Source organism: Lytechinus pictus, chromosome 1, assembly GCF_037042905.1.
Source record: "Lytechinus pictus isolate F3 Inbred chromosome 1, Lp3.0, whole genome shotgun sequence".
NCBI lineage: Eukaryota > Metazoa > Echinodermata > Echinoidea > Temnopleuroida > Toxopneustidae > Lytechinus > Lytechinus pictus.
The window spans coordinates 1974152-1990000 of record NC_087245.1 but is presented as its reverse complement, the minus strand read 5'-3'; the positions used below and the strand labels follow the sequence as shown (position 1 = coordinate 1990000).

The following is a 15849-nucleotide window of genomic DNA, read 5'->3' as shown; positions in this document are numbered from 1 at the left end:
GTAAAACTACACTCCATCTATTCTGGAAAAGCTCATGTTCTCTGCCATATTGCGATCCCATTGCGAGTTCTATTTCCACATCTACAGAAGATTGGGAAATTTTCCCTTAAAGATTACTGAGTTCACCTGCATTATTATTATTATTTTCATTATTGAATGGTGACGCATAACTATTACTCTAAAGATATTGCAGACTCACACCAAATTTTTAGGCAACAAATGCTTGTTTTGCGTCAACTTTGTTACCACATCACCCTTGTTACCATATCCACAATTGATGTACTACATCTAATACTGAATTCTATCCTCACCACACACATCCTGTACTTCATCAGAGCCATCCGGACAGTTCTCTACTCCATTACAAGCTAGAACATGGTTAATACATGATCCTGTACCACATCGGAACTCCCATGGCTGACATACTGTCGTATCTGAGAAATAAAAAGATGTAGAAATTGACCTTGAATAAGGGAAGATGAGCAGAAATTAATCATAATTTTTACTTTTTAAGATGCTAAGACACGTATCTTCAAGTAAGAGTGTTTCAGTACTTACTTTAAACTTTCTTTCACGATTTAATGAAGTGTTTGACGAGTGACGGAGTTCAATATTCAGTTATACATTGTTGGTTATTGATCGAAAGGCAGGTGTCCCAAGTGCATTTTTCTTGTGGATTCATTAGAAAAAATGTTGCCCCTTTGAAGAAGCAGTCTGTACTTACTACAATGAGCTTCGTCGGATCCGTCTAAACAATTCCCTTCTCCGTTGCAGATCTCAGTAGATGGAACACAGGCAGTATCATCACACTGAAAGTTTCTATCAGGACAGTATCGTGTAGCTATGATGAAAGGAAAGAATAAAGGGGAGAAGGATTCAATCAAGTATATCAAGATTTGAGTGTAAACATATTTAGAAAAAATAAATAAAAAAGTGAAAGATGGTGGAGTAAAGGTTGAGGTATTTGTCGATAATCAGACGGGAAAGGAGAAGGGAAGCGATTAATGCAATAAGGGAACATGGGAAACAAGGGAAAGCTGAGATGGGGTCTCAGACACTGTAGTTCCGGTCAGGTACTCTATAAAGAGATATATTAACAACCATGTTTTCTTGTCTTTTGTTGCAAAGAAGAGTCGCTGGGTGCACTTAATTTATTTTTATTCATAATGAACAAACAAATAAACAAATAACTCAACCTTTACTCCACCATCTAAACAACCATAAAGCTTTTATGCAATAATTTCAAAGACCCCTCCATATTCATGCAGACAACTAACACTCGATCGAGTAATGATTCGAGTTTTATGTTCTAAGTGTGATTCCTTCTTAAACAACTTACGACAATCCACAGGCTCGTCTGACCCATCAGAACAATCCTTCTCTGTATCACATCTCCATGACAACGGGATGCATTTTTCTTGGTTGGCACAGGCGAACTGATTGGACGAGCAGTCTGCCAGACAGGTAACACCGTCGTCATCGAGCACGAAACTGTCTGGACAAGCACATGTGAAGCTCTGACCGCCAGGGGCAATAAGGCACATGTGTGAACAACCTCCATTGTTCGATCCACAGGGATTGACGAGAGCTGAAAAGGTACAAGTGTTAATAGTTATTTGTGTGTCAGGAATATTATGAATTGAGGATGTACGGTTATTGGAATTCATTACATTTCTATTTTCAGTAATAAAATCTGCAACTGTCAATTGTATCACGTCTACCACCGATCAATCAGACAATACGGTGGATATATAAGTTTAGGTTCACTATCATGTAGGCCCACATCTTAATTATCTAATATATTCGGTTATTACACTCAAATGATACAGGTTCGAACAATTTAAATATATCCAACGTTACGAGAAGTTTACAAAAAAGTCTAATTATAAAGTGGAAGTAAAGGTGCAATTCTAGAGGTTCATAAAAGATCAAATGACGAAGAAAAGGGACATACTTTGGTCCTGTCGGAGTGGATGATAGATATGTATATCCATTGGTAGCTGAAGGGTTTCCACATACTCCATGATGTGCCGTCCACCGAGTTTGTCAAACCGACGTATTGTTTTCTCATTCCAGTCTGTTATGTAGACGTCATCTTCGAATAGTGAGATGGCAAAAGGGTGTGCCAATGGTGTGCCTCGGGTTGGTACTATATGGAGGGTGTTACCGTCCAAGTCAGAAAATCTAGAAATCATAGAGACATTTATTCTGTGAAAGAATCGTGTTGGGGCAAACATTTTGTGTAGGACAATTTCTCTCGTGGGTGTCACACCATCGTTTTATAACATTATAAACCATGGTTAAAAAGTGTGCGGTGATCTTGAAGGTTTGACCTTCGGCTGAATTATTTAAAAAATATATGTGAAGAAAAAAAAGTGGAATCTTATGTCAATCTCGAAGGCATTGTTATCAACGTTATTCAAAGGAGGCAAGCATTGGATGACAGTGTATACGTTATTTGGAAAGGTGTTCCTATTTTTTTTCAAATGCCATCGGCTGCATGCCACCATTTATTGGTGGCACGAACATTGGACCATGAGCCCTTCATTCAACAAGGATATAAAAAACACTCACGCTACATGATTTAGATGGGCATCACACCAATATAGTCGCTCTGCAGCATAATCAATGGTCAGTCCATTTGGAAAGACCATCCTGTTGTCATGGAAACGAGTCTTTCCTGTACCATCCATGCCTACACGTCCAATATAGGCATCGAGACCCCAGTCAGTCCAGTACACGTGACTGTAGACAAAGAAATTGAATCAAAACAACCTGTTTTAGTGTTGAGAATTTGTTTCCGTTTAGTGAAAGAACAAGGGTGATTAATACTAGCTTGCTATTTATTTCAATGGATCGTTCCAGCCACTAAAAGTACCAAATAACCGTCCAAATGCAAAACTTTGAAATATTTCTTTTTATCTTTTTGAAGGATGTCACTAAAAATATCAAAACTTTTTTATTTATTCATTTTTTTAGAAGAAGAAGAGTTCGGTAATACTTCAACTTGAAATTAAAGAAAATAATACATCAAGCATTACACAAATCATTTGAACAGTTTAATTGGAGAAATCTAAAGAGTATCTCTGTAATATCTTACCCATGTTTAGGGTTAACCACCACAGCCCTTGGTTGATCCATTCCAGTATAGACTAACGTTTTCCTCTGACTACCATCCAGCTCAGCTACCTCCATCACATCGTTAACACTATCAACCCAGTACAGTTTTCTGGAATAAGTTATTACAAATATGCAATAATTATTCACTGTCAGGATTTAATGTGACATTTGGATGACAATTATTGTTATAGATTTCAGGTGTCATTCTTAATAACTTATTAACAGCTATTCTTTCAGCGCAAGTATGCGCATAGATCTACAATATTTCACTTTCAAATGGTAAAAAAAAACAGACAAAAAATTGAGAAAATCAAGAAAAAAAGTATCAAAGGGGGACAAAAAAGACAAGCTGAAACTAAAATGAGACGACCATACATGTTATACCTGATGGTATCATTAGTACCATAAGAGCTCCACAAGACACCATGCCTTTCTCAATTACTACATGGTCTCTTTCGTCACAGGTTTTTAAGATCAACTATATACCTTCCAACCCAATCAACAGACATTCCCTCTCCACCGTTGACGAAGTCGTCGATGATGACCTCACGATCTGTTCCGTTCACCCACATTCGAAGGATGTGCCCTCGCACTATATCCATGACGTAGAGACGACTCTCAGCATAGTCGAAATCAAAAGCTACAGCGCTCCCGAAGTCGTCTGCGATCAGATTGTATTCACGTCCATCAAGTGAGAGAGACCGAACATAGTATATGTTGCTGAAGATGATTATGGGATCAATTGCTTTAGGGAAAATACAAAAATTATAGAAAATATTATGAAGTGACTTGCATATGATATATTATATACTTTGACTGGTGCTTGGAAATAGAAACGCTTATTATCAGTTTGAAATAGCTTTTAGATAGTACTCTTATATGCGACATTTCCTTTCACTGGCTGTTATGGCGCCAGTGTAGTTTAATAAATAAGGAAGGAAGTAGCAAGACCTCAATGCGACATCAATTTTTCTTCTCTATACCCATCAAATGTCCTTGAATTTATAACAATGCAATAAGACATCTTAATTATTTCGCAATTACTTCGCTGACGCTTTGTCAGCAGCCGTTATTTGTCGAAAATCAGTGAATCAAAACAGCAGTGTCGTCATGGACTCTGAACAAACGACATACTTGCAATTTTTCGTCTGGTCCACCAACTTTCGACAATGACCTCTAACCTGTCCATTGTGATTTGACGGGCATTTTCAATAGAATTCTGAACGTTGCAGAAAGCGTCTGTGAAGTGCATGCTGAAATACGGTCATGAATAAATCGGACAGACCATTTATGATTCGTTCCACATTCACTTTCCCGCTTACAGTGCATGTGACTCCCAAAAGAAAGTTAACATAAGACAACAGTTTATCAGCTGCTTTACGAACAGATTTTCACAGCCACATCGATGCAATCTCTATTTTTATTTTATATTTTATTTGTGTGAACGAGGACATTTTTTTTAAAGTGCACACCAAGTTACCAATAATGCATATAGCATTTCCATTTATTTGAAAGCAGGATAAAAGAGCATTGTACATTAAATGCTTTGCTCACGGGCATAGGGGATCGAACCCCGGACTTTCTATGTATAGCCAGGCGCCTTAGACCACTCGGCCACGGCTCCTCCTTCATGTTAAATCTTACCCGAGTTGTGTTTACACGATCTCCTATCATTACGTAGGGTGTAGCCATCAACGCACATACAGATGTATCCTCCAACCGTGTTCTCACATATCTGGCTACAGATTCCCGGAGTCTCAACACACTCGTTTATTTCTACAATTGCAATAAAAAGTGATAAACAATTCCATTATAATAATTTCATTATCATCAATTTATTCAAATTTCATCAATAGTTATATCCACAGAAATACTCTCCCAACTGATATCACTCGTAAATTGAGGGGCAAGAGAAATTGATCCAACTTCAAACGTGAAAACACAATCCAAATTAATGAATAAATGTCGTAGGAAAATCGAAGAAAATTACTGATAATTCATTACCTTGTGTTGGAGGAAACAATTGCCTATCATGCACTAGTTTATATATCTGCTTAAAATCATACATGTAGGTACATATGTGACTATGATTTCAGTGTTGTCGTCGATCGTATACAGATTCAGAATAAAGGCAAGCATACATAAATAGTTTCGGTAAGACCCAGTATGACAACGCGATTAGTTTATAAAAATTACAAAGAATAATGGAATAAAATATCAATCCCAAACTATCAACCAATAATCGGAATAGGTTATAAACAGCATACTGGTAAGTCATTTTGAATTTGCTTGTAATCATAAGTCTTATATCAAGTATTCGGGTAGTAAACTTCAGTATTTGGGCCCATTCTTACAAGGGATTGAGATAAATTCAAATCAAACTCAAAGTGCGATTGATTCAGACTTCATATCTCTTATCTTACGATTTCAAATCAATCGCACTTTGAGTTTGATGTAAATTTATATCATCTCATCGGAAGACGGGGACCCTGACCTTGAGTGAGAAGCATATTGATACTTACCGTCACACGTTCGCCCGTCAGCGTTCAACCGGAACCCATCATTACATGTGCAGTAGTAACTATTAGCCGTGTTCACACAGTTATGATGGCACCCAGTGGCATTGTTCTCACATTCATTCACCCCTGTTAGTAAGTACAATATGAAATAATAAAGACTAAACTCGACGGTCTGAATAAGAATTGTATGTGTCTCTATCTACGCAAGTATTGAATGCTGTCTAGTTAAGCTTGGATGGAGTGTACATCAAGGAGTTGAGATAATTCAAAACACTCAAACCCCAAATCACTATTATATGGATACACTTCATAAGTCTCACTGCAGAGTAACACATATTGTGTTTTGATATTCTCGGAGAATAATACACGTTGAATTTGATGATCTGCTTTATGCTGTCTATTCAAGCATCAGGGCTTCAGCTGGGCCACGACCCCACTTGCTTCATAGATTTGATCGCTTCTGATCGTTTGAATAATTTGATAAATTCCCTTTTGTGGTTTAATCTTAATCTTTAAAGGGGAAATAATTGAAAACCCTGAACGTACCGCAGCGGTATTCATCTAAACCATCATTACAGTCAGGTTCGTTATTACAAACGAGTTGTTGTAGAATACAGGATCCATCTCCACACATATATTCACCAGGAGCACATGTAGGTGTGTTTTCATCTAAATAGATAAAGAAAATTAGAAAGATTTCATATTTTCTCATATGTTTACTTATGTAATGAATTACCGATAAATTATCACTTTACGTATGCTACGAGTTGCTAATATATGGAAGAGATAGCTGGTCAAAGATTGAAATGAGAAACCACAATCAAATTTACTTTCTGATACTAGAAATTCAACATTTTTGGCAGCGGGAAATGTTCTTGATGTATACAGAAATGAGAATCACATGATACTGACTGTTATATAAACCTGTATCTCAGATAACTTAATATCTACCTTAGACAAACAATTCAGTCAGATTCAGATTATAATAAATACCTATTATCTTACACAAGCAATATTGAGCTGGTGACATAAGACGTTGTTTATAGATTTTACAATTAACCTACTCAACCAAAAGTATAACAGGGGGCAGTTTCATAAAGCTGTACGTAAGTTAAGAGCGACTTTAAGAACGAATGGTAAACCTTTCTTACGCGCTTAACCATCGCCACTGAATATACCATTTACCACAAGAAAGGATCATCAGTCGTTCTTAAAGTCGCTCTTAACTTACGAACAACTTTATGAAACACCCACCAGGTCTAAGTAACCGGAGTTCTATAACACTATGATGCTAATTCCGAGTATAGTTACAGGATGCTGACTTTTAGGAATAAAATGCTTTCGTTACCACGTACCACATCCGTGTTCATCGGAACGATCTCTGCAATCACTAACACCGTCACATACCCAGGATGCCATCACACACAAACCGTTGTTACAGGTGAATTCCGTTTCAGGATCACATCGAGCATAGTCTGGAGAATAGAAAGGAGAGATATATTGTTATCGAGGAAAGGGAGATATAGGGACAGAGGAAAACCAAAGAGGTGACACGACATTGGCTCCGGCGACAATTGCTCCGGGATTTATTTCGTCTAAAATATAGGGTTAGCGTTAGGGTTGTAATAGGGTTTTATGTTAGGTTTATGATAGATGATAGGGTATAGTGTTAAATCCAGGGTGGAAGTTGGTCACTCAATTTGTGTTTGGAGTTGATGTCATGGAACCAAGAAAGAGAGAAAGAGAGAGAGAGAGCAAAGATAATTTGTTTAAGTACTTAATTTACTCTGACTTTTCACAAGATGTGAAAATGAAATTGTCATTCGTTAAAATCATTAAGCTAGAATGGAAGGAAGAAGGAATGGACGAGAATGGAAGATTATGGAAAAGGAGGAATAGGTAAGAATGGAGGGAATAGAATTAAACATTAATCAAGGGCCCCTACATCTCCCACTTAATCCTACAGTAGGGGTAAGTGGGAGATGAAAGGGGCAGTGTAATAATTCATCCATGAGAAATCAACTTACTACACGCTGATCCTTCATCTGATTGATCCCCACAGTCGTTCTCATGGTCACAGAGGAATTCATCTCTGATACAAAGACCATTTCGACATGAATACTCTCCTGGCATACAGGTACGCATAGCTGGAAAGAAGAAATTGAGAAATAGCGATGGTAATAGCTGAATTATGGCACAGGGTCTAAGTAACAATATATAAATGGCGGTAGGTATTATGGGACATTAGAAAACTAGGAGGCGTGTTTGAACAACATCGACGGTAGTAGAAGGTTCAACCAAGTCTGATAATCGCCATCAACCGTCATCTGATTCGGCAACAGATTCTCCATTTGTCAATGCCCCAAAACATAGCAAGCTTACAGGTTATCGTTTCCTAATACCTGCAGAGGCATGGTGCCCGTTGATACCAATCATATCAAATAGTTATACTTACTGCAGTTCTGGAATTCATCATCTCCCATGGCACAATCAACCTGTCCATCACATACAGCAGTGTCGGGGATGCATCTGTTCTTTAGATGCTTCTTCTGCTCACACTTGTAGAAGTTTTCCGGGCAAACATATTCCGCTATGGAGAATGGAAATATATTTGGTGTCAAAGCTTTAAAGCATTTCGAATTAAAGAAAGTTCTTGGATCTAGGAATCGAAATAGCTGAATGGACACAACAATTATTTCGATTTGTTTAGAAAACACCATATCAAGGCTAAATGTCATTCATTGTAGCCTCATTAAATTTCTTCACCCATCATTGTCACATGAAAATTGGACAGGCTTGATTGAAATCGTTAAGAGATTATGAAAAGTTATTTCACAGTTTAATCGCATTGTTTATTTTCTTAAGATAATCATTCGAAAGACTTTTGCGATCATATTTCAATCAAGGTCGTTAGTCCGACTTACGGCAACTTCTGTATTCATCTGAGCCGTCTGGGCATTCTGGTATACCATCACATTCCCATTCCTCAGTGATACATGTTCCGTCATCACAGGTAAAGAGACCATAATGACAAGTGAAATTAGGAGCAGCTGAGAGAAAGGGAAAAAAAGAAAATATTAAGAGATCCATCACGAAATATATCTAAGAGTATAATAATAAGAGTAGTTTGGCATTCAGTCATCGATCGATCGGTATGAGCATTCCATTCAACACAGATACCTTGATCAGTCACAGTGATCTTGTGGTTTGTGTTGATTTGGAATGTTTATTCCGATGAATTAGATAATATGGGAATCGAAACTATCTATTTCACGACAGCCATACTCATCATTTTCTGTCGTAAACTTTTCTACCTTTTCTTAAAAACACATTTTATAGCAAGAACTTTTCAATCAGGAAGCATATATTTTCCATCGTAGAATTACTATAAACCATGAAAACCAAATAGTCTTGCAAGTGTGTACTAGTTGTTCACTCTCTCTCCCCCTCTCTCTCTCTCTCCCCCCCCCCTTTCTCTATATCTCATAATCTCTATTTTTTGTTTCCCTTTCTCGTTTTCAGTTTCACATTCCCTTCTATCGTTCTCTTCTCCCCTGCCATATTCCCAATGTTTTCCCTTTGTCTTTTCTTCCTTTCTTTAAATAGAAAATCGCCTTTTCAGGCCAAAGGGAAAATTCTTACTGCAGACATCTTCAACCTCGTCGTCGCCATCAGGACAATCTGATCTTTCATCACAGAACCAGGCTCCTGGGATACAGTTACCACTTTGACACAAGAAATCTTCCACTGAGCATGTTCGGTTTCCTAAGGGAGAGAATAGGATGAACGAATAAGGGCTGCATTTCATCAGCATTTGATGTTTGACAACTTTACCTTGCTTTGATTAATAATAATAAAAAAAATTACATTTATATAGCGCATAATACACGAAGTCTCTATGCGCTTCACGTATACATGAATTAAATATCTCAGCTTATAATATACAATATGGTCATTAAAAAGAATAGATTACAATAAGATTAAATATTCAATAATTATACAGCATGGCATAAAACCATGCAATTTATGGTAAAGCATATCTGACAATACAATAACTTAACTCTTGACATATTCCAAGACTGATTGACTGAAAAACCTAGACATGTGACCTACAGAGGGGGGGGGGGGGGGGGGTGGGGGGGTATAGAAGACAGTCATATTATCTCTTTTTTTTGTTCAAACTGTTTCCCTAGTTCTTACTTCATAAAGTTATTTTTCAATGAGCACATCTATATCAATGCTATTCTAGTAAAATTATTCTATTCGACAAAGAGATGGATAGAAATTTCATGGGTTTTGCTATAAAAGATTATTTTATCAATAAATTAATATTGATATTTTTAAAGTAATTTGTAATGGCGATAGAACATTAAATATCTCCTTGATACATATTGTTAATCCATGTCAATTGATATGTAGACGACAATGACCAAGTGTAGAAACAACTCAAATCAACGCACGTCTCGCATACGCACTCCTGATTGGTAGAAAATGTAGTTAAGTGTCACCTTTTAAGATGCGGGGGTGGGGGGCTGGCTTAAAACAATTTGGTTGTGTATTGGCCTCGGACAATCATTACACCCATATACTCACTCCAGTGTAACGGTCCTCGGACAATCATTACACCCATAAACTCACTCCAGTGTAAAGGTCCTCTGACAATCATTACACCCATATACTCACTCAAGTGTAACGGTCCTCGGACAATCATTACACCCATAAACTCACTCCAGTGTAACGGTCCTCGGACAATCATTACACCCATATACTCACTCCAGTGTAACGGTCCTCGGACAATCATTACACCCATAAACTCACTCCAGTGTAACGGTCCTCGGACAATCATTACACCCATATACTCACTCCAGTGTAACGGTCCTCGGACAATCATTACACCCATAAACTCACTCCAGTGTAACGGTCCTCGGACAATCATTACACCCATAAACTCACTCCAGTGTTACGGTCCTCGGACAATCATTACACCCATATACTCACTCTAGTGTAACGGTCCTCGGACAATCATTACACCCATAAACTCACTCCAGTGTAACGGTCCTCGGACAATCATTACACCCATATACTCACTCCAGTGTTACGGTCCTCGGACAATCATTACATCCATATACTCACTCCAGTGTAACGGTCCTCGGACAATCATTACACCCATAAACTCACTCCAGTGTAACGGTCCTCGGACAATCATTACACCCATATACTCACTCCAGTGTAACGGTCCTCGGACAATCATTACACCCATAAACTCACTCCAGTGTAACGGTCCTCGAACAATCATTACACCCATATACTCACTCCAGTGTAACGGTCCTCGGACAATCATTAAACCCATACACTCACTCCAGTGTAACGGTCCTCGGACAATCATTACACCCATATACTTACTGCAGAAAGAGCTGTCTTCATCCGAGTTATCACCACAGTCATTAGATCGATCACACAGCCACTGGGGTGGAATACAGATATTACTGTTCTCACACGGGACAGTACCAGGGGAACATGTTCTGTCGGCTGTGGGAATGTAATAGAAGAAATGGAGGAATTGGAGATGGCATTTTATACCTTTCTAATCTGAATGACATCGTAATGAAATGGTATTGAAGACCGTATTTTGCTGTCATTGTTTAAGCAATAAATTTCAATCCAACTGAGTTATCTTTATTTATAGTGATAAGAATACAATAATACAGGTTAGCATTAAAATACATGAGAGTATTAGAGACAAAGTAATAATCTATCGTGTACATATGATTCATGATTATTCAATAATAAAATAGATTATTCTGACACTAAGATAAAATACGAGAAGGGAATTTGTTTCTAATTTCATGAAAGGATGAAGAAATAATATGAGAGAAAATGTTAGAGAGAAAGAGAAAGTGAGCGAAATAGAGAGGAAGAGTGTTGTAATAAATACAAAGTAACTTACGGCAACCAAGTTCATCACTAGCCATGCCATCTAAACATTCATCAATACCATTACATAGAGAAGTGTTTGATATACAGATACCATTGGCACACGCAAACGATCCAGGGGAACATGTAACAAATCCTGAAAGAAAAAAAAATCAAGATATGTTTTAAAAAACAACGATGATAACCTGACCATTTAAGCTCAGTATTACGTTTCAAAGTCCAAAATAATGGAAGTTAAGCAAAATGCATTTGTTTTATTCTGTTGTTCTCTCATTCACATACGAAAAATTACAATTCTTCATTCGTATCTAGGCCTTTATTTAGTTTTATCATAAATAATCTTTAGTTTAATCGTTTGCCTCTTGATAAACTCGTTTGATTTTACGTTGATTAATTTCTTATTCAGTTTCAAAATGCAATATCAAATTATTCCTTCCTTTGTTTCTACAAAAAGAGACCTACCACATATGTCTGGGTTTTCATCACTGTTATCGAAGCAATCATTGAAGAAATCACATTTAAACTGTTCATAAATACATTTTCCGTTGTCACATGTGAACTGATCTACACCGCATTTATGGTCATCTGTTCAAAAGAAAAAAAATAATTGATAGCATTAATTATCAGCTGCAATTAGGTATAAATTTATATTACGATTAGGATGAGTGAAATGTGTAAGCGAGCAAGGCGAACGATAGAAGAGTGATAGTGCCGTTATCACAGCCACTATTTACTACCTGCCCATTCCCTTGTTCATTCGTGGTGGCCTCTGAATAAAACTGTTTCGACATAAAATGAGAAAGAATGGTTTTAACCCGGGTTTTAATGCCTGATTTGGAAAATGGAAGCTGCTTTGATTAAGATCAATAAAGGATTCCTACATAGGCCTACTCATCTTGATGATGAAAAATAGAGATTTCATTACTGAAATCAACGGTTTCACCAGTGTCTTGCATCATAAAATAAAACAAAATTTATAATTAAGCATTAACTTTAAGTCTATGAAAAAAAAACACGGTACACCCAGAACGTTTCTGAACTGCATCCATCTGAAATACATTTTTCTAGTTGGACACCGTTACCTATTCAAAATTAAAGCAGATTGTGAGCTTGAAAGATTGAGGTGCAATGTTTACATCTTTATGTGACAATGTTCATACTCACAGCAGTAGTTAGTTCCCTCATCAGACTCGTCCCCGCAGTCATCAGTGATGTCACAAGCCTGGATGAGTGGTATACATTTATCTCCATTGGCACATGTAAACTGGGTCGATCCATCACAAACTTTTGTATCTGGTGCTGTAATAATGGACAATGTTTTTAAGATAATAATTTAAATATTTGGGTGCATTCATTCTACGAACATGAAGATGTGGTTTGTCTATTTAGGCGTAGGAACGGAGTGAATGCTATGCTATGGTCTATGTGTGTGTGTGTTAAACTCTTAAATAAGCTATGAAAAATCAGACAGGATCCTTCTCCTAAATTGCCCTTTTTGTTCATTTCTAGTCGTTCATTCATCTTACTTATATCACTCTCATATTTGGTGAGTAGCCTAATAATTTTTATTTCATTGGTATAAGCATGAGAAATGCCATATGAAACTGGGGAGAAAATTGAACTTAATAACTGGTTGAATAATTAGGGGTGCGTATACAAGGAAAGGACTGATACTTACGGACACAGACTCTGTTATTGTTGGCTAACGTTTTGTTGTCTGTACACGAACATATTACTCCTCCTGATGCAGATAGGGGCGTACATATATCACTACATCCTCCATTGAAATTATCACATGTTGGAACTAGAAATAAAGACAAGGAGACGATTGATCTTGAAATATCAAATCATGAAATTTGTTAGTTTATAAAGACGGTTACTCATGTAAAATATTTTTTGATCAGAGAAGACTGTAATTGAAATAAATTCAGAGAAATATTACAAAACATTGAACAAAGTTAACATGAATAAGGAATTTGTACACGTACAAACATATGTGCTGGCAATTTGAACATTTTATTTCTGAATAAAGAATCCCAAAAATAAATTTTCAATTTTACTTCCGATCTCTTTCCGATCTCATTTGAATTTTACTGATTTAAAAAAAAATTATAATCCAATAACTGTCATTTTACTTAAAAGTTAAACTAAAATGTCTGAAGCTCTGTTTTTTTTTTAATTCAGATATGAGTGCATATTTTGCATTTAAAAATACAAGCTTAAAATATGTGTGTTTGGGGAAGCGAAAGATATTGATAAACATTCATCCATTCTTAATTTAGATTATTTACATAGACCCATGTTACCATGATATGATAAGTGGGTAATACAATAAATGTACACATCGACGATTTATGGTTATCACGGGGTAAAGGCCTGCATATTGTGTTCATGAAGTACCAAAGAAACATGTCTTCCAATCTTAAGCTAATTAGTTCCCTTATGGATACAAACAGAAGATACATAATTACACAATACGAATCTGTTCAGGGGAATTTATTTAGAAGTAATCTAAAATGTATGGACGATGACGAGTCTCATTATAAATGCGTAGCAAGGTCGTTTTTATGGGCAATGCCTATATATGAAACTAATGATGGAAAAAGCAACGTTATTTAATATATTGTACGTGCCTCCTATAACTGAAGCATATTGAAGTCTTTTTTATGCTAATTACATGTACAAGCAAGACAGACAAACACGGTCTTGTTCTCTCCCGATAACATTTCAATCAGCTTTTAGTAGCACGAACGCTCTTAGAAGAATAGGCGCCTATCATCAAATTAATAATCACGAAACATAAATCACGCGAAAGAACGACCTATTAACATTTTTTTTTTAAAGATACCTTAATGTGGTTTGTAGGATGAATGAGCATCATTATATAAATGAAAAATATTATTCTGAAAAAATAGTGCAAATTGAACTGTTGTTTCACTTCCACTGCACATAAATATAATATGCAAAGTGCACTTATCGTGAAGAATGAATGAAATTATGCAGTTGCTTTATCGCCATTGATTAAAAAATGTTTCATACTTTTGATTTTTAAGCATATTTTCAGAGGAATTGTGTTCAGCGATGCATTGCCCTGGAAACTTCAATATGGAATCAATACCGTTCTATTAAGAAATATGGTTTTCGTTGTAACTTACATGTTTTGTCAAGAAAAGTTTTTAGTTTTTTTCGGATACGCCCATTACATTCTAAGGTGAATGGAAGAACATTTTAAGGTGAATGATAGATACGATGACGTATCGTTACGTTTGCACGATCTTAAGATTTCATGACCATATTCAGGTTAACACACAGGGACAGGGATTAAGACATGTAAGGTCTCGCTGTGTTATAGCATGCAAGCCCAGAACTAAACGGGTGCATTAGCATAACAAAACCCTCCAATTCTTATTCACCTATTCGGCAGCAGAGAAAGGATAATTACGTAACTGTCCTACCCTTCTCAGGCCACGATCTATTGTGTACAATAGTAGTTCCATGGACCGAATGGAATTTCCTGAACTGTATTAAAAAGACCCTCAGTAGTCTTCATATTGCATCAACCTCGTGACAAATACTTTCCAATCTATTGTATCAAATAGTGTTTATTATACTTCTGGATTTCTACAAGATGATTCATCAAAATAAAGAGAAACAAATTGATTTCATAAAAAGTAAAACTTTAAAAAGTGTTGGTAAATTCGTTACTTATGCCTACATGTATTTGAGAGAGATAGTAATAAAATAAGAAATGCTAAACATCGTTGATGTGATTTGACAGAAGCCATAAAAAAGACAATCCTCGTACTATTTCAGGTCAATTCATAGATAAGAATGTCACATTATACGCAGGAGAAATTCCATCAAAATAAGGAAGGCAGTACAGCTATGTACTTTGAACAAAGAAAAATAGGCCAATTATTTATATAAACAAATATCAAAGTATTATTTTAACCGTGGCTGATATATAGACAAAAACTATATACATATACAAACATATTAATTAATTAAACATTACCGATGTAAAACATTTTCTTTTAAGATATACCTATATTTAGTAGATTAATCCAAATATATGCATGGTAATTGTAAAGCCATTATGTCTTGTACATCTTCAGATACCTGAAGAAGGCCCAACTAAATGGCCGAAAGCTTGTACTAATAAAAATTGAAGAAATCCAGGCTACGTCTCTAGCTTCAATGCTTTTTGAGCTTCTTCGCCAATATATACAAAAATATATATATTGTCGGCATCATCCACCTTGTATCACTTCCTTCG

At 36.4% G+C, this 15849-nt stretch overlaps 1 protein-coding gene across 1 annotated transcript in view; it reads right to left on the bottom strand.

Annotated features, from left to right (window-relative positions):
• Nucleotides 1-15849, bottom strand: part of LOC129255696 (low-density lipoprotein receptor-related protein 2-like) — a 34392-nt gene that overhangs the window by 15674 nt on the left and 2869 nt on the right. The window contains exons 2-21 of the mRNA XM_054894031.2: nucleotides 13252-13377; nucleotides 12738-12872; nucleotides 12036-12158; nucleotides 11587-11709; nucleotides 11043-11168; nucleotides 9282-9404; nucleotides 8564-8689; nucleotides 8095-8229; nucleotides 7667-7786; nucleotides 6995-7114; nucleotides 6186-6308; nucleotides 5643-5765; nucleotides 4765-4896; nucleotides 3607-3865; nucleotides 3101-3229; nucleotides 2575-2745; nucleotides 1955-2184; nucleotides 1340-1588; nucleotides 725-841; nucleotides 312-434 (exon numbers count right to left, since the gene is read on the bottom strand). Of these exons, the coding sequence (XP_054750006.2) occupies nucleotides 312-434; nucleotides 725-841; nucleotides 1340-1588; nucleotides 1955-2184; nucleotides 2575-2745; nucleotides 3101-3229; nucleotides 3607-3865; nucleotides 4765-4896; nucleotides 5643-5765; nucleotides 6186-6308; nucleotides 6995-7114; nucleotides 7667-7786; nucleotides 8095-8229; nucleotides 8564-8689; nucleotides 9282-9404; nucleotides 11043-11168; nucleotides 11587-11709; nucleotides 12036-12158; nucleotides 12738-12872; nucleotides 13252-13377 (2913 nt within the window). The remainder of the gene's footprint in view (nucleotides 1-311; nucleotides 435-724; nucleotides 842-1339; nucleotides 1589-1954; nucleotides 2185-2574; nucleotides 2746-3100; nucleotides 3230-3606; nucleotides 3866-4764; nucleotides 4897-5642; nucleotides 5766-6185; nucleotides 6309-6994; nucleotides 7115-7666; nucleotides 7787-8094; nucleotides 8230-8563; nucleotides 8690-9281; nucleotides 9405-11042; nucleotides 11169-11586; nucleotides 11710-12035; nucleotides 12159-12737; nucleotides 12873-13251; nucleotides 13378-15849) is intronic.